This window comes from Pongo abelii, chromosome 1 (assembly GCF_028885655.2).
Source record: "Pongo abelii isolate AG06213 chromosome 1, NHGRI_mPonAbe1-v2.0_pri, whole genome shotgun sequence".
In the NCBI taxonomy this organism is placed as follows: domain Eukaryota; kingdom Metazoa; phylum Chordata; class Mammalia; order Primates; family Hominidae; genus Pongo; species Pongo abelii.
In genome coordinates, this window is record NC_071985.2 from 178,119,514 (window position 1) to 178,144,249 (window position 24,736).

General features: G+C 38.6%; 1 protein-coding gene across 6 annotated transcripts in view; it reads left to right on the plus strand.

The window, feature by feature from the left end:
* USP24 (ubiquitin specific peptidase 24) overlaps window positions 1–24,736 on the plus strand; it is a 147,482-nt gene that overhangs the window by 110,427 nt on the left and 12,319 nt on the right. For all 6 annotated transcript variants that reach the window (XM_063712227.1, XM_009249820.3, XM_063712228.1 and 3 more), the window contains 18 exons: window positions 1,718–1,837; window positions 2,473–2,598; window positions 3,559–3,657; window positions 4,876–4,958; window positions 5,350–5,491; window positions 5,716–5,835; window positions 6,240–6,460; window positions 6,791–6,915; window positions 8,020–8,161; window positions 9,335–9,485; window positions 10,503–10,598; window positions 11,293–11,396; window positions 13,652–13,765; window positions 17,348–17,444; window positions 19,503–19,619; window positions 20,023–20,115; window positions 21,958–22,060; window positions 23,758–23,879. In XM_063712227.1, coding sequence (XP_063568297.1) covers window positions 1,718–1,837; window positions 2,473–2,598; window positions 3,559–3,657; window positions 4,876–4,958; window positions 5,350–5,491; window positions 5,716–5,835; window positions 6,240–6,460; window positions 6,791–6,915; window positions 8,020–8,161; window positions 9,335–9,485; window positions 10,503–10,598; window positions 11,293–11,396; window positions 13,652–13,765; window positions 17,348–17,444; window positions 19,503–19,619; window positions 20,023–20,115; window positions 21,958–22,060; window positions 23,758–23,879 — 2,175 coding nt within the window. The remainder of the gene's footprint in view (window positions 1–1,717; window positions 1,838–2,472; window positions 2,599–3,558; window positions 3,658–4,875; window positions 4,959–5,349; window positions 5,492–5,715; window positions 5,836–6,239; window positions 6,461–6,790; window positions 6,916–8,019; window positions 8,162–9,334; window positions 9,486–10,502; window positions 10,599–11,292; window positions 11,397–13,651; window positions 13,766–17,347; window positions 17,445–19,502; window positions 19,620–20,022; window positions 20,116–21,957; window positions 22,061–23,757; window positions 23,880–24,736) is intronic.

The following is a 24,736-nucleotide window of genomic DNA, read 5'->3' on the forward strand; positions in this document are numbered from 1 at the left end:
TGAAAATAGGATCCCAGCCCTCAAGAAGGTCAGTGTATAGTGAAAGAGACAGGCCCATAAGCAGATAGTTTCAATGTAATGTGATACAATATGAGATAGAGGTATGTCCTCAGTGCTCTAACACAGAGAGGCACTTCACCACCAGCTGTTGGTATCTCAGAAGGCTTCTTAGAGGAGATGAAACTTAAAATAGGGCCATAAAAACTAGTGAACCAGGTGAAGCAAGGTGGGAAGGTCATTCCATTCCAGTAATGAGAAGAATATGAACACAGCTGTGGAGACATGAAATAGCTTAGTGTATGTTGGGATCTGCGAGAGGGAAGTATATTGCAGGTCCACTGGAATGCAGACCAGAAATGGGAAGATGCTTTCAAAGCTGCCGTTTGTGTTCTCTGACATCACAGAAAGTCAGACTTACCCTTTGGATGCCTGAGTTAAGTATTACAGAACATAGATGTTAGGTAGGAAAGGAAGTGGGGACAGATGTCTTAAATAGAGGGAGTAGCACTTGGCAAAGACTTAGAAATGTGGGCTCTCATAAATTGGAAATGGTTTTGATTGATCAAAATGGTTTATAATGCTTTAGTTTATAGGTTATGTTATGTGTTACTTTATATGCATTTATTTAATCAGATTTAAATGAACTTTTTATATTTTTCCTTACATCAAAAATTAAATCAGCATAATGGAGGCAATATCTGTGTTAGATAAATATTTATATTTTTAACACTGTTATAAACCAGTTTTTTTTTAAATCTGTGCTTTGGACTACAAATAAACTTTGGTGTTAATTAGGTCTTAGAAATAATCCTGCTCTAAGTATATGTCTGTTAATGAAGAGTAAGTAATACTTAGCAATTCCTTGAGATCTAGAAGACCTACACATTTTTGTCGCTAGTTGGTTATTACATGGATGCAGATACTTGATATGTGCAGATAACATGATTCTGGTCATGGCATGAGAACCAAGATCTTGCTGTAATAGCATTTCAAAGTGTAAAATTACAGTATCCTTTTCCACTTGAAGAAGTGCCATGTTGAACTTTTTCTGGATCATTTCTACCCAGAAAAGCTCTGTACTGGGGTCTATGTTATTTCAAAACACCTGTAAGTAAAATGGCAGGATAGTCACCTATTTAATTTTGTGTTGACTGGAAGAAGTTTAATAGAAGAATGTTACCTTTTCTAAAAGGAATTACAATATGAGCCTTTTTTTGCCATCCAGATTGGTCAGGATCCTTCATGGTAATCACTTCCTAGACTCAACATTCCTTTTTTTCAGAGTACTACCTTAATTCGTGAATATGTAGTAGGACATTTGCTTGATTATGCCTCTTTACCCTAATAGACTGTAAGCGCCTTGAGATCAGGGGCCATGCACATCTCTCTTATATCCCATGCACAGTGCCTGGCATATAGAAGGGTATTTAATCAATATTTGTTGAATGATAATCAAGTAACTATATAAATACACAAATATATACCTATCTGCCAGGTATTTTATGAATGAAAAAGCAACATTGAGATAGCAGTATTTGATAATTATATCAGCATCTGCAGAAGTACTTCATGAACATAGGTTTTGCCAGCATAGCTTTCATAACATGCTGGATGGGTAAATCTGTGAATATATCTCCCGCATAGCTATAGTGTAAATTTGTCTGTGGCAGAGATGCTTATTCTCCTCCTGGGCTGTTTCTATTCCTCTCTTTTCCAGTACCTTCCCCCAGTGGATAGCAGGTCCAGTTCAGGGTTTGTGGGGCTGAGGAATGGTGGTGCAACTTGTTATATGAATGCAGTCTTCCAGCAGCTGTATATGCAACCTGGGCTCCCTGAGGTGATTTCCTTTTTCTATCCTTTTTGGTATAATAGATAATACATGTATTACTTGAAAATTGTTTCGTAGTTTTTTATTGCTTTTGGGGTTTCCTAAAACGAGACATAACTTGCGATTCTTTAGTAGCTCCTGAAATGTGTAAGGACATGTTGTGTATAATCACACATTTTTATAAAGCTGCTGTTGTATTAAGCTGCCTGTATTACAGATGGACTTGACCTAATGTGATTTTTGAACTCCAAAGTTGTTTTTAAATTATATTCCATAAAGTTACTGACAGTTTTAGTATTTTAGAAATATATAGGGTCTACCGTGAGCACTTTACAATAATATGGTAGTAGCTTATAGTAGTCAGTGGTTTTGAGAGTATTCCATGTGTACTGGGCTACACTTATTTCCTGTAGAGATCCTGGTATTTCTAGACCGGTTTTTCATAATCAGAGCTTAAGGACATGATTTGTTCATAATTAAACCAGCTAGGAATTATTAAAGTTAAATATCTGCAGCATTATAGCCATGTCCAAACATACATAACATTCTAAAAGAGCAATGTAGGTACTAACATGTACATATGTCAGAGTTTCCTGTGAAGCATTTTAAATATTTCAAGCTTGATACGTTTCTTTTCTGTGCAGTCATTACTTTCGGTGGATGATGACACAGACAATCCAGATGATAGCGTGTTTTACCAAGTGCAGTCTCTCTTTGGGCATTTAATGGAAAGCAAGCTGCAGTATTACGTACCTGAGAATTTTTGGAAGGTATTTCACCCAGTAACTCTTGAGATTTAAAGATGTTAAATATTTGGCTACATTCTTTCTCTAATGGTAATGGTTTTTTGTTTTTATTAACTTTAATCTCTTGCCGAGAAACTGTAAAAGGATTTGGTATACCATTGTTGAAATTGGTACTTGGTTTCAAATCATTAGAATGTTGAGAATAGTCATTCAGTTCCTAGGAATTTGCTCATCTTAATTATTTTGAATATTTTTCATGATTCTTATTTTAGCTCTTTGAAATATTTGTTCATATCATTCCCCTGACCCTGTGCCAATTTCACTAATGTCTTTAAATAAAGAACACTTTTTTTTTTTTTGAGACGGAGTTTCACTCTTGTTCCCCAGGCTTGAGTGCAATGGCGCAATCTTGGCTCACCACAACCTCCGCCTCCCGGGTTTAAGCGATTCTCCTGCTTCAGCCTCCCAAGTGGCTGGGATTACAGGCATGCGCCACCATGCCCGGCTAATTTTGTATTTTTAGTAGAGATGGGGTTTCTCCATGTTGGTCAGGCTAGTCTTGAACTCCCGACCTCAGGTGATCCGCCTGCCTCAGCCTCCCAGAGTGCTGGGATTACAGGCGTGAGACACCACATCCAGCCAAGAACACCTATTTTTAAACATGGCTTTACTGTGTTTCACATATTGGGGGATCACCTTGTGTTTTTCCCCATAGGTTGATTAGTTTCTAAGAGAGAAATTCTCTGTTCCATGGCCTAGATCTTACCCAGTACCCACTTCTGATTTCAGAGACTTATGATTGTAAGGGAACTAGGAAAAAGGGTGGATGGCTGAATACAAGCTAGTCTCACTTCACTAGAAATGTCCACATCCTAATAGTGAACCTGGTTTTTAGAAGCATTTAAGTGCTCTTTCATGTTCCCTTTCTACCACATTCAGAAATTGCTACTTTTCCTTTAAAAACATTTAATTTTTGTTATATAGATTTTCAAGATGTGGAATAAAGAACTTTATGTGAGAGAACAGCAGGATGCATATGAATTCTTTACTAGTCTCATTGATCAGATGGATGAATATCTCAAGGTAGTAAAAGTTTTACTTTCCCTCTAACTCCCTCAAACTCTAGTTATAGTATGAGAATAGTGTCTTAGCATTTGGGGTTACTATGAAACTGACAAATCAGAAATTGATTATCTTTAACATAAGAACTATAATGTATTCTGTGTTTAAACATCAAAACATAACACAGATCAATAGAATTGTATATTTTCTCTTTTTTTTCTTTTCTTTTTTTTGAGACAGAGTCTTGCTCTGTCACCCAGAGTGGAGTGCAGTGGCACAATCTCAGCTCACTGCAACCTCTACCTTCCAGGTACAAGAGATTCTTGCACCGCACCCTCCCGAGTAGCTGGGATCACAGGTGTGCACCACCACGCCCGGCTAATTTTTGTATTTTTTGGCAGAGATTGGGTTTCGCCATGTTGGACAGGCTGGTCTCAAACACCTGTCCTCCAATGATTCACCCACCTCAGCCTCCCAAAGTGCTGGGATTACAGGCATGAGGTACCATGCCTGGCCTAGAATTGTATATTTTCTTAATTCATCTAATGCTCAGTAAAGTATGTAACTCTTAATCTCTACTACATAATAATAACCATTCCTACCTACATATTCTTTGTGTGTCTACTGAAATAATCTGGCCTCAGAAGAGTGCTGCAGTCACTGGTGAGCTGACAGCCCTGTGCAGAGCGGAGAGTGCTCTGGTAAAGAGGAGAAAGGAGCCAGATTAAAAAGTTATTCATGGTGCCGTTGAAACCCAAAGCTCTCTACCTCTACCCTGTAAGCCATGTGGCAGACTTCCTAAACGGTATTGCCTTCTCAGATCCCGCTGTCACTGCCAGCATTGGCCTCTCATCAGTAGGCACAATTCTTCCATTTTTTAAAGTAACTTGCAAATTGATGGCATTCTATCCACAAGAAAAAAGAAAAGATTGCCGAGAGTTGCCCCTAACTTGGTCCTTGTAGCACAGGGAGAAGGATTCAGAATCACCCTGGAGAACACTCTCGTCATCAGCTCTACCTGACACATACCTGACCCATCCCTCCTCCTCTTCCTCTTCTGATCGTCTGCATCACTCTGACAGTGGGGCCAATAATGGGTTTAGCCTCCATTCATCACAGCTGACACTACCAGAATGATGCATTTTGTTTTGGTCCTTAAATTGCAATGTGTTAATAAAATTCTGTATACTCATAGGTTCAGGAGGCATCACTTAAAATTGTAACTTTTCATTCCAACAGAAAATGGGGAGAGACCAAATTTTTAAGAATACATTTCAGGGCATCTACTCTGATCAGAAGATCTGTAAAGACTGTCCTCACAGGTGAGTGAAGATATCACTAACACAGGAAAAATGATCATCGTTTTGAAGTGATTTGTCTAGTATGTTGTAAATTTTGCATTTGTTAAGAGACTTAGAACTCTCTCCCTGTCAATAGATCTATAAGTATTTAGTGACTTAAATTTCTTTGCTTTCTACTTCCAGAAGTAGAAAAAATTTCTTTGTGGGCTTAAGAAAATATTCTTTGAAATTCATAATTTTAAGCAACTCTAAATTGTCACAAAGTGGCATTTTAACTTAGTAATAGACTTTTAAAATATTGAGGGACTCCCAGATTAAAAATGTAGTTCTGTGTTCAAGCTTAGGTATTATGATAATTGAAGAGTTTTAAACTCCATTGTTGATTGTGGGTTTTCTGTTATTTCCTAATCAGATATGAGCGTGAAGAAGCTTTCATGGCTCTCAATCTAGGAGTGACTTCTTGTCAGAGTTTGGAAATTTCTTTGGACCAGTTTGTTAGAGGAGAAGTTCTAGAGGGAAGTAATGCGTACTACTGTGAAAAGTGTAAAGAAAAGGTATTATGTTTGCCCTTTTTAAAAAACAAGATTAATTTGTTATTCGCATAATGTGTCTTTGTTTTGTGTAAAATCAGTATTAAGTTCCTACTGTTATTTCCATTAGATTATGTCATTACTTGTTTTCACATGGATCAGAAAGGACTTTGCATTAATTACTGTGCTGTTTTATTTTCTCCATGGAGATCATTCATATTTGCTCTTTTTCCTTTTTTTATCTTTAGAGAATAACAGTGAAAAGGACTTGTATTAAATCTTTACCTAGCGTCTTGGTAATTCACCTAATGAGATTTGGATTTGACTGGGAAAGCGGACGCTCCATTAAATATGATGAACAAATAAGGGTAACTTTTTTTCTTCCTGAAATTTTTCACAACCATTCATTTCCTCACTCGTTTTCTTTCCTTTTTCTATTTTCATATTCTGTCTACCATGTTAAGGCTGTTGTCTCAGCATTATGAAGAGCCCCTTATCTTAGGCAGCTGCTGCTACTGGAATAGGCAGATCTGGAAACAGTAGCCCTCATTTCTAGAAGGTATCCTAGTGATTACTATGAAGGAAAATGCCTTCCTTAGGGCTCAAACCAGAGGCTACTTTAGACGTTCCCAGACTTAGCATTTCTGAGATTTTATACTTGAACTGGAGAGGTAGTTGTTCCTAGCTTAAACTAGGAAAACACATCCTCTTATTTGGATCTCACTTATATGTTAGTAATCAACGTTAATATGGTCTTTTTGCTTTTACATAGTTTCCCTGGATGCTAAACATGGAGCCTTACACAGTTTCAGGAATGGCTCGCCAAGATTCTTCTTCTGAAGTTGGGGAAAATGGGCGAAGTATGGATCAGGGAGGTGGAGGATCCCCACGAAAAAAGGTTGCCCTCACAGAAAACTATGAACTTGTCGGTGTCATCGTACACAGTGGGCAGGCACACGCAGGCCACTACTATTCCTTCATTAAGGACAGGCGGTAAGGGTTTCCTGAGGCAGCACTTACTCACTTTCTGCCGTCCCCTGCTCTCCGTTATCATCCATACTCACCGCTGTGGTGCAGAGACACTTTGGCATTGTTCTTGACTGTGTTTCATTTTGAAGTTTTAAAGCTTAGTGCAACTGGTTTTACCCCTTCAATTTGAAAAGTTGTTTTAGAAATTGAAATAATTGTTGCTACATATTTCTTAGATATTTTCAAATGGTAATCACCTGCTTTATTTGTAGACAATACATAGAGATCAATGCTAAGGATGAGGAGGTTGATTTTTTTTAACCTTATAATGTTTGTCTGATCTCTGGGCTCTAGAGGGTGTGGAAAAGGAAAGTGGTATAAATTTAATGACACAGTTATAGAAGAATTTGACCTAAATGACGAGACCCTGGAGTATGAATGCTTTGGAGGAGAATATAGACCAAAAGTTTATGATCAAAGTAAGTATTTACAAATGGATATTTTCCATTAGTTTTTTTATTTATAGTTTTCTATAAAAATTAATAATATTCTTTATATAAAAACACAACAGATTTTGTTATTTTTATTGTACTACTATTCTAGCAATAGAACCATGAGCAAGCTCTTTAATACCCAAAGTGAAAATGTTCAAGCTGTTTATAAAAATTTTTTAAAATAATTTCTTACAACAACCTTGAGGGATAGGTAGGGGAGCTGGGAGTAAGTTAAAAGGATGAAATGAGCATCAAAGAGAAACTAATGAATACTGAAACTGAACCTTAAAAATAGTTTTGGAAGTAGTAATCCATTAAAATTTTCAGATTTCCTTTTCACTTATATAGAGGTGTGACTAGAGAAGACATTTCTAGCACCTATGTTTTTAAAATCATATTTATTATGCAGTGTGGCAAGGCAGTCTTTCCCTCCACAACCCCCACTCCCAGGAAAAAGGAGTATGAGGAGAAGTACAACCCAATCAGAACTTGCTATTTGATAAAAAGCTATTTGATGGAGAACTTAGCATTTCAGAAACCTGATTTTGAAATCTTCTAGTGGTATTTCTAAATTTTTAGCTGTATTGGATTCACTGTATTAGATTTTGATACCATGCCATTATAGTTAAGCATCTTATGGTGGTAACCTTTAAGCATCTTATGGTGATATAGTATTGTCAGAATTTAGCTGGATTTGGCCGATCTTGGCAGAAATGGTTAAGTGCGGCCAGTTATCCCATCTTGTGCCGCAGAACATATTTTTAAATGTCACTTGCTATTTGCTTACATTTAGACCTCCCTAGGATACTTACCTTCTTTCTCTTACTCCATTACCATACTGCTCCCTTATTCCTTGCCCCCACCTATATCACTTCCAAGTGAGAGATCCAGCTTAGGCCCAGAACTGAAGTATCCTGACTTCCATGCTAAGCAGTACTCTAAAGCCACTCACATTTTACTTATACTTTGCATTTTACAAATTGAGGGAGTAGTTAACTACTTGCTGGAATAAGGGGCCCTTTGTTTTAGATTGTCAAGACAAGAAAAACTTTTATTTACAGATGTCTTTCTTAATGTCTTGTTATAAAGCAAACCCGTACACTGATGTGCGCCGAAGATACTGGAATGCCTATATGCTTTTCTACCAAAGGGTGTCTGATCAGAACTCCCCAGTATTACCAAAGAAAAGTCGGGTCAGCGTTGTACGGCAGGAAGCTGAGGATCTCTCTCTGTAAGTGTCTCTTCCATGTAATTTGCTGTGTGATTTCTGTGGCGATGATGTGGTTTGTGACAATATACTATTTGAGATTTTAAAGATAATTAGCTAAGCTGCAGAGAAATTGTAAAAAGAATTCCAGAAAGAAAATAAATTCCTTATTGCTTCCTGGTTATTTTCTTGGCAAGAAGTTGTTACATATTTAGAAACATGCACGTAAGTTATTTCATTCTAGAATTGAAGTGTTTTGTTTTTTGTTTTTTTGAGCCAGAGTGGTCTCACTCTGTCACCCAGGCTGGAGTACAGTGGCATGATCGTAGCTCACTGCAGCCTCGACCTCCCAGGCTGAAGCGATCCTTCTACCTCAGCCTCTTGTATAGCTGGGACCACAGGCGAGGGGCACCAGGCCCAGATACTTGGTTTGTCTGTTTTTTGTAAAGACGAGGTCTCCCAGTGTTGCCCAGGCTGGTCTGGAACTCCTGGGCTCGAGCAATCCTCCCACCTAGGCCTCCCAAAGTGCTGGGATTATAGGCATAAGTCACCACACCTGGACTTTTTTTTTTTTTTTTTTTTTTTTTAAATGTTAGCAGCATTTGTTGAGTACACTTTTTGTCCAAAGCATAGTGCTATGCCAACACTGTCAGAATGTTGTTGTTTTTTAAAGGTCCTTTTGTCAGTGAATTTGCCTTTTAATATATTGGGTCAGGAAAGTGTTAACTTTTTCATGTGAGAAATATGACTATATGTGTTTTATTACATTTGAAAACTTGGTTCAGTACTTTGTTCTTACAAGACTTTGTGTGGCTCTAAGATAAGTTTATTTCACTGCTTTTTAATGGCTAGGAAAGATATCTCACAATAATATGTAGGAAGAATTCATTTTGTGCTCACTAAATGTTAAATCTCATACGCCACTTAAGTAAAAATTTGTGTTAAATTTGCCCTGCACTATTTTATCTTCTATAATGTCAATCAGTTCTCCCAACTAATTAGAAAAGATTGCATTTTTAATTTCTTAATTGATACATTATGATTGTATATATTCATGTGGTACAGTTTTATGTTTCAATACATGTATAATAATCAAATAGTCTAATACCCTGTTTATGTGAATTTGGCAAGTCTTAGTAACTACTGAAAAAAATAGCCACTTAATACTAGACAGAGTTTTCTGATTCTGTCTCTTAGGTCAGCTCCATCTTCACCAGAAATTTCACCTCAGTCATCTCCTCGGCCCCATAGGCCTAACAATGACCGGCTGTCTATTCTTACCAAGCTGGTTAAAAAAGGCGAGAAGAAAGGACTGTTTGTGGAGAAAATGCCTGCTCGAATATACCAGGTAAGAACCATATAAAAAATTCTAAGGGGGAATATCCACGTGGACATCAAAATGTATCTAGTAGGTCCAGAAGTACTCCTGCTGGATTAGTCGTACCACTGGTGCTACATCATCTTACACACTTGTCTTATGAACCTTTTATGCCACGCCACAGAGGAGGCCATAGAGCTAGAGCCATGGAGTGCTAAGAACACAAGTATGAATACACGCTCAGGATTGGCAGGCACAATCACTGACCTGCTGTGTGAGTGTGAGATGTCACAAATAAACAGAGTTGTGGGGAGTGAGCAGTAAAGAAATCGTGTTGCTGAAATAAACTAACTTTGTCTGGAGAGAAAAACAAGTTAAGGTTCATAACCTTTGAGTAGGACTAATAAAACAATGATTGGCCATTATTTATTGAACACCTACTGTGTGCTACGTGCTTTAAGCAAATCTTTAATTTGTAAAAGATTATTATGCAGTATCAGGTTTTATTCTCATTTTTTGGATGGAAAAACAGGTTCAGAAAAGAAGTATGTGCCAGTGTCACAGGGCAAGGATCTAAATTCAGAACTGTCTACTCAGTCCAGACTTTATACACTAATTAATCAAAAGCTCAGTAGCTAGAACAAGAGAATTTGAGGAAAATATCGAGTCTTACATTAAGAAAGAAAGAGAATTAAGCCCTCTGACACAAAGGAAGCATGGAGTTGGTTGTGCTTGGGAGAGCTCTGTTTGTCCCCTTCTACCTAAAATACCAAGTTAGAATTCATTTGTCCTTCACATGGCAGTTTACCTGAATTTCCCAAAAGGGTATGGTTTAATGAATAATAGTTCTTATAACATCTTATATGTCAAAGGAAGGTTTTCTTTCTCCTCTTTTAAAAGTTCAAAACTTGAGAAAGGGGAATTATAAATTATAATTCACTTTTTATAAGTGCTTTTTACCTATGTTTTTACATATCATTAGAAATGTCAGTCACATATTGAATATTTTTCCATTTCATAAAAATAATTGTTATTCTTCTTTTGTAGATGGTGAGAGATGAGAACCTCAAGTTTATGAAGAATAGAGATGTGTACAGTAGTGATTATTTCAGTTTTGTTTTGTCTTTAGCTTCGTTGAATGCTGTAAGTAACTAATTGGATTGTTAGAAATAAGAAAGGTTACAATTAAATATGTTTTAGCTAAAGCATTCAGTGATTCATCCTCAATCTCAGTAGTTAGCATTCAGATTAGATGCAAAAAGATTTTCCCATAAATGTAGCCCGTATTGGGTAATATTAAAATGCAGGCAGCATTCTGAATGTATAATGTAGATGGTGGGGAGGTGTGAGTTCCCACATACTGGCTTTCTGAAGTGCCCTTGTTTAGATTTATAAAAGAATCTTAGAATAGCTATAACTGTGAGCTCATGTCAATGGATACTGGGCTTTGTGGAGATTCCTAATTTGTAATAAAATATCACAAGACTAAAGATTAACTTTCAACAACTTTTCCTTGAGTACCGTGATTATAATTTGCCAGTAAGGGAAAACAACATTCTTAGTCTCTTGATGACTTAACATCCTGTGGTCTAACAACTGTTTTGAGAGGATTTCATAAAAGAAATGAAGACAATGTCTTTTCTTAACCTTTTTAAAATTTAAATGGAACATTTTTTTATAATGAACTGGCAAGATTCTTCTTATTAGTATTTAACTTTATCATGTGTGTATATCATATTCATATATTGTGTGTGTATCATAATTTAGTTCGTAACAATGTGTAATAATCTATAAAACTTCTGTGAAAAATATCCTCTTTCATGTTTCCCTCTCTTAGACTAAATTAAAGCATCCATATTATCCTTGCATGGCGAAGGTGAGCTTACAGCTTGCTATTCAATTCCTTTTTCAAACTTATCTACGGACAAAGAAGAAACTCAGGTGAGAAGTGATATGTTTTGATAATCTGTTGTGACAGAGGGCACTGGTGAATTCAATTGAAGTTGAATTTATAATTTTAAAATATTGTGAAAGCAGCTACCTAATTTTATTCAGAGGACTAAGACGTGGTCTCTAGCTTTAAGAAACTTCTAATCTATGGAAAGAATAGATCAAACAAAAGAGAAATACCTAAAAAGAGAATTTATACTAAGGCATAAATTCTGTACGTCTTGGAATTGGGCAAAATCATATCCAGATAAGGAGATTAGAGTAGGCTGTAAGACACTGATGTTCTCAGAGGGTTTCGAAAGGTAAAACAGAGAAACACAGAGGGCTCATTTTAGGCAGAAAGGAAAGCCTGAGTAACAGACAAGACTTGGCCTAGGGAACCATGAGTGACTAATTGTGTTTTAGTAGGACGTGTGAGAGACTCCTGGAGCTGAGGCTGAATGTTGGGTTTAGAACTCACCGAGTGCCCTTAGTACCCAGCGCAGGGAGTTTGGGCTGTGTTCAGTGGGAGATGAGGTTTTTGAACAGGGAAGTATGTCCAGAGTAATGCCTTAGAACAACAGTCTCCAATATTTTTAGCAACAGGGACTGGTTTCGTGGAAGACAATTTTTCCACAAAAGGGAGGGTTGGGGGGACAATTAGATTCTCATAGAGAATGCACAGCCTAGATCCCTCATGTGTGCACTTCACAATAGGGTTCATGCTCCTATGAGAATCTAATGCTGCCACTGATCTGACAGGAAGTGGAGCTCAGGCTGTAATGCTCACTGGCACACCACTTACCTCCTGCTATGTGGCCCTGTTCCTAACAGGTCCCAGACCGGTATTAGTCCATGGCCCAGGGGTTGGGGACCTCTGCCTTAGAAACTTTACAGACATTGACTGTATCTTATTCATCACTGGTTTTATGGTTTTTTTGGTTTTTTGAGGCAGAGTCTCACTCTGTTGCCCACACTGGAGTGCAGTGGCACAATCTCGGCTCGCTGCAACCTCTGTGTGCTGGGTTCAAGCGATTCTTCTACCTCAGCCTCCCAAGTAGCTGGATTACGGGCATGTGCCACCACACCCAGCTAATTTTTGTATTTTTAATAGAGGCGGGGTTTCGCTGCGTTGACCAAGCTACTCTTGAACTCCCAACCTCAGGTGATTCACCTGCCTTGGCCTCCCAAAGTGCAGAGATTACAGGCGTGAGCCACTGTGCCTGGCCTCGTCATTGGTTTTTATCTTCAGCACCTGGTAAGGTGCCTGCACATTATAGGTTCTGGATAAGTCGTTGTTCTGTGAATAAATGAGTGAAGAATGAAGAGTATTGAGCAGTGGTTTGTAGAATATACCTAGAGTAAGGGGAGACCCAGGATGAGGAGAGACCAGTTAGAGTTAAAAGACCACTTAAGTTCCCAGTCTTTTCCCTCTCACTAGCAAAGTGAGCTTCTCCAAGTATGGAGAGGTTTTTGGACAGATTTTGCAGTCAAGAAACTCTTCAGAAAAAATATATAGTGACAACTTCATTTTTATGTATAATAATCAAAGATATATTAAGTGATCTCAGTCTTTATTATTTGAAAAATAAAATAATGTATTCCTTTCTTTTAATGTCTGGCATAGGATTAACTAAGGACACTTGGTCACTTTTGTTTGTGAAATTTGCTCATGCTCTTTACACTTTGCCCACTATTTCCATTTTGTTTATGGCCATTTTACACAGTGATCATTTTGGGACATTGGGGGACGTAAGGGAGGTGTTATGAGGGCATGGGTAGAATAGTCATTGTACCTTTTTTCTGCCTGAATATTTTTTTTTTATTCCATAAGGTAGGATATTAATGATTTTAGCAATAAAGCATAAAAATGCCAATGTAAGCTATTCTGAAAGTGGACATTTTGTGAGTGTAAGTTAATTGAACAAAATGCTGTAGTTCAGGCTTTTTTTCCAATTCAAATTGTTTGATGAAGATGCAGAAGGAAGGTAAAGTCTAAGACTTAAACTTCTTTACACTTTTTTGTTTGTGGGGAAAGATGAGCCACACCACAAGGAGCCAAGGAATGCAAAGCACTGGCTTCCAGAGTACACTGAGCCATGTTAGCGGGCAATCATAAAGTATCTCTTATCCCTCCACCCTACCCACGATAGACAGACAGAGAGACATTCATAGACAGAAATGACAAGAACCAACAAGAGTGGACTGCATGGGGTCACTGGCTGGGCTTATGCTCCTAACATTGCTGTATCTGCTTTTTTTTAAAGGGTTGATACTGAAGAATGGATTGCTACCATTGAAGCATTGCTTTCAAAAAGTTTTGATGCTTGTCAGTGGTTAGTTGAATATTTTATTAGTTCTGAAGGACGAGAATTGATAAAGTAAGTATTGGAGTCTTTTAATTAAAAGAAATTTGTGTCTCTTCCAGTGATTTAGAGCTGAAGTTTCTTATAACCCTTTTTATTTCAACTTGAAATTATTTTTCTGCTTAAAGTCTATATTAAACTCTCTTCACTGAAACAGGAAATTATTCAGGTCACTCCAAAATCATCTCAGGCAAGTATTCAGTGACCGCAAGAAGAGCCTGTGAGGCAGATCGCCTGCCAGGTACTCATAGGCACGTGGGTCTTAAACCCCTGCTATGGCTCAAAGGGGGTCAGAGACACAAGTCTCTTCCCTCAGGGACTCGGAATCTGGTGGAAAGAGAGAAACAATCCCAGATTGCCACACATTTCACAATATTGTCTAACTGTGTTTGGATTCTGACTAAAAAATTATTTTTCAAAAATCTACTGGTAGACCAGGCGCAGTGGCTCGCGCCTGTAATCCCTGCACTTTGGGAGGCCAAGGCGGGCAGACCATGGGGTCAAGAGATCGAGACCATCCTGGCCAACATGGTGAAACCCCATCTCTACTAAAAATACAAAAAATTAGCTGGGCGTGGTTGTGGGCACCTGTAGTCCCAGCTACTTGGAAGGCTGAGGCAGGAGAATCGCTTGAACCCAGGAGGCAGAGGTTGCAGTGAGCTGAGATCGCGTCACTGCACTCTAGCCTGGCGACAGAGTGAGACTCCACTCAAAAAAAAAAAAAATCCTGGTAGTATATTACCTATGATAGTGTATCTACCTATGTACCTGAAATTTAAAAAAGAAAAATTTGCTTTTGTGGCAGAAATTCAGAATGCTCCAATCACTATGAATGTTTACACTTTACTTCTGATCATCCTCATCAAGTCAGCTTCTCCTCTCCTTGGAAGTTCAACATTTATGTGGGGTTCCAGCAAGCACTGCCGTGGTCTCTGGTGTCCCGTCTCCTCTATTCCCCAGTGGGCTCCTCCTTCACTCTGCCTCAGCTGTGCCCACTCCTCGCCACTCAACTGAGAAAGCACGGATTAGCAAATGAGCATTTCCTACCCCAACCACAGATGCCGCACACCTACCAGTCTGTTCCAGCTTGCCCTTTCCTCTATTGTGAAGGAAGTATCCTCTCTTCTTTCAGAATGAATCTCTGTACATGTGCACACCTTCTCAAGGAAGTTGACCCTTTAATTATCTCACTCTTAATTCCTGCATCTTTACTTTCTAGAATTTTCTATCACTTCTGTCACTTCTGCCAGCATACAAATATGCTCTGTTTTCTCTCAAAACAAACACACAACAGGGAATTCAGAAACGCAAGTCTCTTCCCACAAGGCGATCACAGTCTGCTGGTAAGTTAGAGATCTTTTCAGAACTGCTGATCCCTGATCCTCTTCCCCTCTAGGTCTGAGCTCCAAACATTTATTTGCCTACTTGATATCTGCACTTTTCCCTCTAATCTATTTCATTCAGCAACAGAACTGTTCTTTTTCAAACAAATTAGATCACATTACCTCTCTGGTTAAAAATTCTTCAGCGGAATCCTATTGCACTCAGAATAAAATCCAAAATTTTCACCATTACCCACAAGGCCTTGCTTGATCTGGTTTTTGTCCTTCCAGGCTTTCCTTGACTCACTCCCTGCTTGTCAGGCTTTAGCCATACTGGCTCACTGGTTCTTTGAACCTGCCGAGCTTATTTTCCTGCCTCAAGGTCCTTGCACCTGTTATGCCTTATCTGGAACACTGTCTTCCCCTCTTCGCATAGTAAGTGGCTTCTCCTTCGGACATCAGTGTGAATAGCATTTGCTCTGAGAGGCTGTTCCCAGTCACCCAGTCTAATGGATGTTGCCTGCTAGTCTGCTCCCTGTTTTCTGCCCATCTCCTCCACTACAGCTTCAGCTTCTTGAGGGCAGAAGCCAGGTTCAGTTCATTCCCTACTAGACACAAAGAGGCTGGCGAATAGCAAGCACTCAAATACTTATTCATGCATGCATGCATATATCCATATAATTCATAAAAAGAGTCAGTAAGCATTTCTTTGCAGTGCTGTGTGCAGTACGCCTGTCCCTTTAGAGTTTGCATTAGAGATAACCATTTTTCTAGTTTGATTTCAAAATATCTTTCCAACGGGACTCCTGAGCATTGTGCAAGCATTAGAATGTTATAGAAACATCATCCATTTGGAAGGAACATAGCAAATATGCAAATATTTTATTCATTCCCTTATATCCAGGCAGACTTGCTTTTAAATATCTCCGGAGAAACTGTAACGTCCTTTGGATAGTATGTTTGGTTTCTTGGTATTCCTAATGCTCAAGAATCGCAGTGAATTACTTCTACATTCTTCCTGATGGAGTTTATTATTGTTTGTTTCTTTCTTTATAAAGACCAATTACTCATCACTATAAATTGCTATGATTTCATGTTTGAAGAATTAATGATCTTTTTTTCTAATTACTTATTTCTTTATAATTTTTAAGATAGGTTGTCATTTTTGCAACTAAAAAATAAGTATATATACTATACTCATATTTTAGTAACTTTAAACATGAAAAGGTGTTGTCCTTTAGATCAGCCCCTTGGTGTAGTCTTCTAAGGCAATTCTTTAAACGTAATTATAATTGTAAAAAAATTAATTCATAGTAAATATTGCTTACAGATTGACCTAAAGAATTCAAACTATTAACATGAAGGACACTTTACATTTTTTAAGAGCCTTTTATTGTGGAAATGTTTAAACACACACAGAAGTAGGCAGAATGAGCCCTCTCCTGTACCCAGGCCCCAGGCAAGTTGTCGACATTTGCCTGTCTTGCCTTAGCTATCTCAGCTCTCACACAGGATACCCTCATGCAAGCTTTTTCTTCTCTCTGAACTATTTTAAATTGCAGACATTATATCATTTCACAATAAATTTTCAGCATGTATCTGAAGGTAAAGTTCATCTCTAACAGTGAAGTTAAAAACAATGTAAGCACTTTACTGTTATCACACCAACAAAATTAATATAATTCCTTCATATCACCTTATATCTAGCCCATGTTCAGATTTCCTCCAAAGGTCTCAGAAGTGTCATTTTACCATTGAGTTTGTACAAATCAGGATCCAGTGAGGTCCACACATGGCCTTTGCTTTCTGTGTCTCTTAAAGCTCTTCTGACCATCAGTCATTCCTTTGTCCCCCGTCCCTTGTATGCTGTGCCATCTGTTTGAGGAGTAGACTGTTTACTCTGTAGAGCTCCCCATATTCTGGATCTGTTTGCATCCTCTAGGTATTCCCTTCAAGAGAATTGTAGCTGAGTCTGATTGTACCTCTAGAGCTGAACATTATGGGAGTACTTGTTATCTTTTAAACTTGCTTATAGTTGCCACTTAGAATCTTAGTGAATTTTGAACAGAGCCTTGTCGGCTGATATGTGGCATTACAGTTAGCAGGAATAAGCAGAAGTGAAGTGACCTTGGAAAGCTCCACTTGGCCTGTAAGCGCTAACACTGTCAGGAGACTCTACTTTTGTTTCTTGGCTATTAGGTGGGACCTGTCGTGGGAAGGTTGAGGTTGTGGAAATGTATCTTGCTTTTTCACACCACCTTTCTCTTTCTTTCAGGATTTTCTTACTGGAGTGCAGTGTGAGAGAAGTACGAGTTGCTGTGGCCACCATTCTGGAGAAAACCCTAGACAGTGCCTTGTTTTATCAGGATAAGGTCGGTCTCATTTTTAAAACGTTATTTATACACTGTGTTTTTACCAAATGTTTTAAATTGCAGGTAATAAGAAAGAGCCTAGGATTGGAGTCTGGTAATTTTGCCACATAAATACACCTTCTGTGAACTGATTTTTGGTACATGCCAGGGAGAAGGCATTCTGTCCCTTCCTCCTCACATCCCAAACACCAGGGTAGGCCAGGAATTCAGGCCTGCTTTGGTCTGTGTTGGGATTTTCTCTCTAGAAACACTCCCTTTTCAGAGTCCTTTCTCAAGAATTTGTATTAGATCTCTCTGAACTGAGACTAATCTGTGTCTAGAGACTCATCTAGGCCAGCAGACATTTTGAGCCACCTCTGGCTTTGTCTCTTTCCTCATAAGCTATTTTCCTGATCTAAACCTGTAGCTGGCAACCAAACCAAATAGTGCCATTCATCCAGGGGCGTTAAGTCCTTACAGGTACAGCAGTTACTTCCCAAGTTTGCTGTTTCAAACAGCTGACACTACATGGAAAACTTTGAAAAATGTTATTTTCACAACAAATTGGCTTCTTATAAACATTAGCTGGAGGCATTGTGCCTCAATGAACTAAATACAGATTCTAGGAATTACTGCTTCAAATGCAGATGTTGGCTTTGCTGTGCAACTTTGAGCAAGTCCTTTAAGGAGGATGTTGATCCAGATACAGTGCCTGCCACCCAAGCACTTAGTTCCATGAACAAGGCAGTCAAATATGCCCTTTAGGAAGGTCCTCAAAGACTGTATCTCAATTCCGGGAATCATTAGGAAGTTGAGGTTTACTGTAAGGCAGTGGTTTTGATCAGCTTAAATAGCACAACCATTTTTTAAACAAAATCTTACCTGGATGCAGAATATAGAATACAAGCCACAGGAGCTGCTGAGGTCAGTTCAAATGCCATTGCTCCATTCCTTGTGGAAGTTTCTAAGATGTGTCAAGAATCCTTAACATAAGGACCATATCACTCTCCTCCTTCCTCCCATGTACCAACCCAAACAAAGGATAAAGGCAGAGTTAGTGCAGCCTCCCTAGAGATGGGGTCAGGCCGTAGCATATTACCCACCGGCCTCTAAAGGCAGGACAGCAGGTGGCATAAAGAGAAGGGAATGGCGGCCATACACTTGGAAGCCATTTGCTCAATGAATTCTGTCTGATGCCCAGCTGATGGATTTTCATGTCTATTTCCCCCCCTCCCCCCGTAAATGGAAATGGTGCCTCTTGCCACCCACTTTATCTTGTAAAGTACTTTGAAAATGAAGTGCTATGTAAATGCTAAATTTTACTGTATTTATAATGGGTGTGACAGGATGGATGGGAATATGGCAAAAGTATGAATACCATCTTCAGAGGAAACGAACTAATGAGAGTAGTAAGCCTGGTCTTAAATCTAGATCACAGATGAATTTCTAGGGACTTGTCCAAAAACAGTTGGGGTGGGAGGGAAAGAAGAAGCAATGTCATAACCAAAATGGTTTCTAAACAAATAAAATGTTTTTCAAAGCTTTCCATGAGGCGTCAGCGGGCTCTCAAGTAAGTTCACGGCTGAGTCGATATCACCGTTGTCATTCTGTCAGGCTGTTGCTCTCCATTTGCTCCATCGGCTTGGTTTCCAGCCCCTATGCCTGTGTCTGTGTTTTTTATTCTTTGCATCTGTGATTATGTGAAGAAGTAACGTAGTGGAGGGAGGGATTCAGAAATGTCTTCCCTAAACACCCCACCTTTTTTTAAGAGACAGAGAGAGATACTGGCTCTGGAGAAAATGTGACTCGGCGGTAGAATCATGCCCTTGACTCTGAAATCTAGGAACTGAAACTAAGCTTTTCTTTTAATTATTGCTATGGTACCAATCTTTCTCTGGAAGGTAAAATGGATAATTCTGTTTTTGCTCTTCAAAGCATAAGTCCATCTGAATCTGAGACTGGATTGTATCAATCAGACTTTCCTTTTGTTCTTATGGTGGTTTACCTCAAATTAATCCTGTTATAAATGTCTGTCTTATGTTCTTTTTCTTCATGTAATTTTATCTTTCCTCTAACCAGTTAAAAAGCCTTCATCAGTTACTGGAGGTACTACTTGCTCTGTTGGACAAAGACATCCCAGAAAATTGTAAAAACTGTGCCCAGTACTTTTTCCTGTTCAACACTTTTGTACAAAAGGTAAATAATTTTTTTCCTAATATCTTTTCCTAATACAGAAGATTTATACTCTAAAAAACTTTTAGACTGGTTAGTAAAGTTCTATATGGTACATTTTTTATGATGTTTCTTCCTAAAAATCTTGTGAATTATATTACTTGTAAGAATTCTGATGAGGTGGGTATAGTTACTCATTGATAGCAGTAGAAGTCTGCATTAAAACTAGGGGTTGTTTAGTAGTTATTGTGAAGCAATGTGAGGCTCAGGAGTTTTTTTAATTAGATTTTAACAAGTACTTTCTATATGGAAATAATATTCTTAAAAAATATATTGACTCCTTAAAACTTTCCATTTAGCTGTGTTTTTAAAACCAATTTTTGTCTGGATAGAAATATAATTTGTTATTCTCAATATCTTGTGACAGCAAGGAATTAGGGCTGGAGATCTTCTTCTGAGGCATTCAGCTCTGCGGCACATGATCAGCTTCCTCCTAGGGGCCAGTCGGCAAAATAATCAGGTAAGGACTACTTTTATATCCCTAGTGGAATGGCTATGGTTTTCATAGCCACTGTGTTTCTTTTTGTAGGTGATAAATGTTTTTAATTTCATAAAAGTCTAAGTACTACTACGATAGAGACTTGAAAATTCTTTGGAGTTAAATTATTTTTACAACTTCTTCATAGAATTTAGTCTAATAACCCATGGAAATTACTAACTAGTGACAAAGTCATAAGAGGGAAAGATGGATTCTGACTGGGGAGGGGGTTTCAAAAACCTTTAAGGAATAGGTGGTATTGGGGTTTTCTACTTTCTCTCTGGGGCTGTGAACAAGGCTGTCTTGGTGGTGGTTCTTTTAAGTCAGATGCTGAAAACACAGCCAGAATCCAAATGCAAAGTTGTGCTGTTATAAACTGAATGATAGTGCAGATATAATACTCTTGTTCAAATAAAAAGGAAGTTGTTTGGGCTTTTTTGTTTGTTGTTTGTTTGAGACAAGGTCTTACTCTGTCACCAGGTTTGCTGTCACCCAGATTGGAGCACAGTGGTGTAGTCAGGGGTCACTGCAGCCTAGACCTTCTGGGTTTAAGTGATCCTCCCTCCTCAGCCCCCTGGTAGCTGGGACTACAGGCACATGCCACCATGCCTGGCTAACTTTGTATTTTGTATAGAAACAGGATTTCACCATGTTGCCCAAACTGGTCTCAAACTCCTGGGCTCAAGTGATCTGCCCACCTCAGCATACCAAGGTTGTTTTGTTAGAATAGTGTTGAATATGTCCAAAACCAACTCTCCTGTTTGAAATTGCTTTATTGCAGTGTTTCTCCCATCCATTGTATTTCTTTTATTTGATAGATTCAAAATACATGAAATGCTAATGTGCAGTGGTAATAAGTACTATTTATGGAGTACTTATTATGTACTCGATACGACTGGTCACTTTATGGTCGTATACTTTTGATACTCACATTTCAGCAAAATTAAGCAGCTTCATCTCCATTCTCAGGCAAGGAGTAAAGCTCAGAGATGTTAAGTAAGTTGTCCAGGGTCACAAAGCTAATGCATTGGTGGAGCAGGGATTCAGACCCAGCTCTGCTGGTGTCAAAGCCAGAGCCTTTTCGCCTGTGTGTAAACACATTACACAGGCATTTTTCCTTTCCTGCTAAGGGAGACAGATTTTCGGCTTAGGCTTCCTCTCAGCTTTCTCTTTAGTGTTAAAAAACAAGTACTGACAGCATCACGTGCTCTGTGTGTGGATACTATGTTGAGATTTACAATATCCCTTTTCCACTTCAAGCTCTTCCATATCCAAGGCCCCATTGTCACTAGCAATTGATTTAAATTCACTATAATTCAGCTGCGTATATAATTAATATTATTTTGCATTTATGGAGCACATTTCTACTTTTGAAAACATTTTCACTTTTAATATTTCATTTGGTCCTCAAAATCACAAAGTAGGCAGAATAGGGAGGTGGCAGGTAGCCTTACCTCTGCCAGTACATGAAGAACTCAAGATACTGTTGTAGTGAAGAACTCACATTATACGGCACAGTGAGTGGTAGAGGCAGGGCCAGACCTGCAGATCTCCAGCCTCAGAGTTTTTCCCATTATACTGAGGCACGTTGTAAGCACTCAGTACCTACAGTGAATCCATAAAGGGACTGGTTTTAGAATATGAGTTAATATAACCTTTTGAGCTGGCTTAAAACCTGTGATTTTTTTGTACCTTGACCTCTTCTATCAAGCGCTGAGAAATAATTAAAGCCCAGAATATTATGAACCAGCAAACCCTGTCCCTTCCTCTTCATATTATTTCAGACGACAACACTAACAGCCACTTTATCTTCCCTGATGACAGATACGTCGATGGAGTTCAGCACAAGCACGAGAATTTGGGAATCTTCACAATACAGTGGCGTTACTTGTTTTGCATTCAGATGTCTCATCCCAAAGGAATGTTGGTAAGCTTAACATATCTTAGAATGAAGAGATACTGAATTTGTCTAGCTTGGGGAGTAATTATATTAGCAATTAAATGAATGTCTCTTGTTTCTCATTCGACTACTTGCTAGTTGAAGTGCACTTAAAATTTTTGTTTTAATTCATGTTAAACTTTATAATATTTTACTAGTTTGCCATAAGAGAAAGTGAGTCATCATTTATTTGGGGGAGGTGAGAGGGTATATAAGTATTTTTTTTTAAAACAACTCTTTAGGATTAAAAGCTAATTCAGAGCTCATTTATCACCTGAATTTGAACCGCTACTGTGTGGAAAATAGCCATGGTGTGGGCTGGAGTCTCCTAGTTTTGTGAACCTGACCGTTCGTTCTGATCTTCAGTGCAGAATGAAAATACTAAAAACATAATTCCCCAGGTATAATGAGATAATGAGATAAAGTACTTTGTAAAAACAAAGGGGATGCAGATACAAATTACATCATTGAAATATATTTGAATGTAAGATATAGTTGGTAGTATTTTCCATTTTGCCTCCCAGAACTAATAACACAGTCATCATTCAGTACAGCAAAACCACAAATTGTCCTATATGATTACCCAGTGTCCTAACCTATGTGTGTACTGTTTTTATACTCTTCCTGGGCCTTGTCATGATAGTGACAACAACCGTAGTAATAATACAACAAACCAGCTTTTCAGTGTTTTCTGTGTGCTGTGCTTTAAATTGATTGTGTTTAAAGCACACAGTGCTTTAAACTTACTGTGTTTGATCCCCATAACAAACCTATGAGGAGTATTCATCCTGTCTATGGATGCAAAAACTAAGGCACAGAAAGGTTTAGTAACCTCCACAAGGTTGTACAGCTAAGTTAGTGGCTTAGAAGCCAAGGCATGAATGCAAACTCAGACCCAGAAGCTGCTAGGAAGATCTAATGGCGGGAAACTAAATAAAAACACAGAGCATCCTTCTGATAGAGAAATGCTTATTGACTCTCTAAAGGGACATTGGAGGAACACTCGGATGGTTGTGTTATAAGGCAGAGTCTGCTTACTAAACTCCAACTCATCTAAAAAGACAAAGCTACCTAATTTTGTGAGTTCAGACAATTTTGTAACGAAAGTTGAAGTATGCATTCTGGTTTTTCTAGCAAATGAAATAACTCCTTCCATATGGGTTGATTCTGCTTAGCATAGGTGGTGTTAGCCATTATTTGAGAACAGTTGTTTGAGGAACAGAAGTGTCTTCTCCACTGTATCTTCAGTGGCAGCTTTCGGCAGTATTTCATAAACTATTTATATTTTTACCTCTTCGAAAGATTATCGAGTGGGAATCACTAGGTATCCCCTAGGCTGTGAGGGATCTGCTTGTGTGAGTACTCAGTGTGTTTGTGAGTACTCAGTGTGTGTGCGAGTACTCAGTGTGTGCGCGAGTACTCAGTGTGTGCGAGTACTCTGTGTGTGTGCGAGTACTGTGTGTGAGTGCTCTGTGTGCGAGTACTGTGTGTGCAGGTACTCTTTGAGTACTCAGTGTGTGAGTACTCTGTGTGTGTGTGAGTGTGTGTGTGTGAGTACTCTCTGTGTGTGTGAGTACTCAGTGTGTGTGCGAGTCTTGAAGGAGGCACATTTTCTTATGGATGTGTATTTTGTAGAGTAACACCAGGTGAGACAGGTTCTGTTTTGTTTCTTTGATCTCCTAAAGCTCCGGGCATATTTAAGCAACGACCACCCATTAGCATTGCTCCCTCAAGCCCTCTGCTGCCCCTCCATGAGGAGGTAGAAGCCTTGTTGTTCATGTCTGAAGGGAAACCTTACCTGTTAGAGGTATGTACTTGTTATTCTAAAGCCATTTTTTTCCCTCCTATTTGAGGAAAATTGCTTTTTGTTACTAGTTATGTTTGGCATGAAGAGTATTGTTAAGAGAAGAAATGGTTCTTTCAAATTAAGTTTTCTTGTATGTCAAAAAGAAATAATTAGTGGAAGAGAATATTATTAGTCTTCTCTTCAGCTAAGGTCCAGACCTCCAGGTCCAGCCCAGCCAGCTACCCATCAGGGCCCCAGAGGGAAGTAAATGGCACTTCATCCATCAAAATCATTTCGTTAATTGTAGAGGGTTTCGTCCCCAGTCTCTTTTGTGTGTTCCTGGTCCTGGAATACTACAACTCTGAACCACGTGTGTTGTTAAACCTCAGGAGTGTGGGTGGGCTGCTCTCAGCTCTCCGTCGTGGCGCCTGTGTGGCTCATCCTCAATCCAACCGTCCTCTTCCAGCAGAGCCACCCCCAGCTGTGGACTCCATCTTCCAGTCCTTCTTCCCTACCTGATTTACAGATATGTGAATCTATGAACAGTATAATTCTGGTTTCTTTTTTTAAATTAAATCAACAGTGTTGTGCTATTTAATACATATCTTTTTTTTTTTTTTTTTTTTTTTTTGCTTAATATTTTTTGGATCTGTTGGTGATTATTTTAATTGTAGGAGCTTTTGCCTTTGAAAAACTGATGGAAACGACTCCTGAAAAAGTGCACATATGCACAAAATTGTGTAAAATTTCAGACAGGCTTAGACACCCTGAAGTCTATCTATAGACTTCTAACAGTTAAGAAACCCTGTTTTCAGGCAGTGTTAATTATCTTAAAATCTGGGTAGATTTCAGTTAAAGGCAGCAACAACAGATGGACT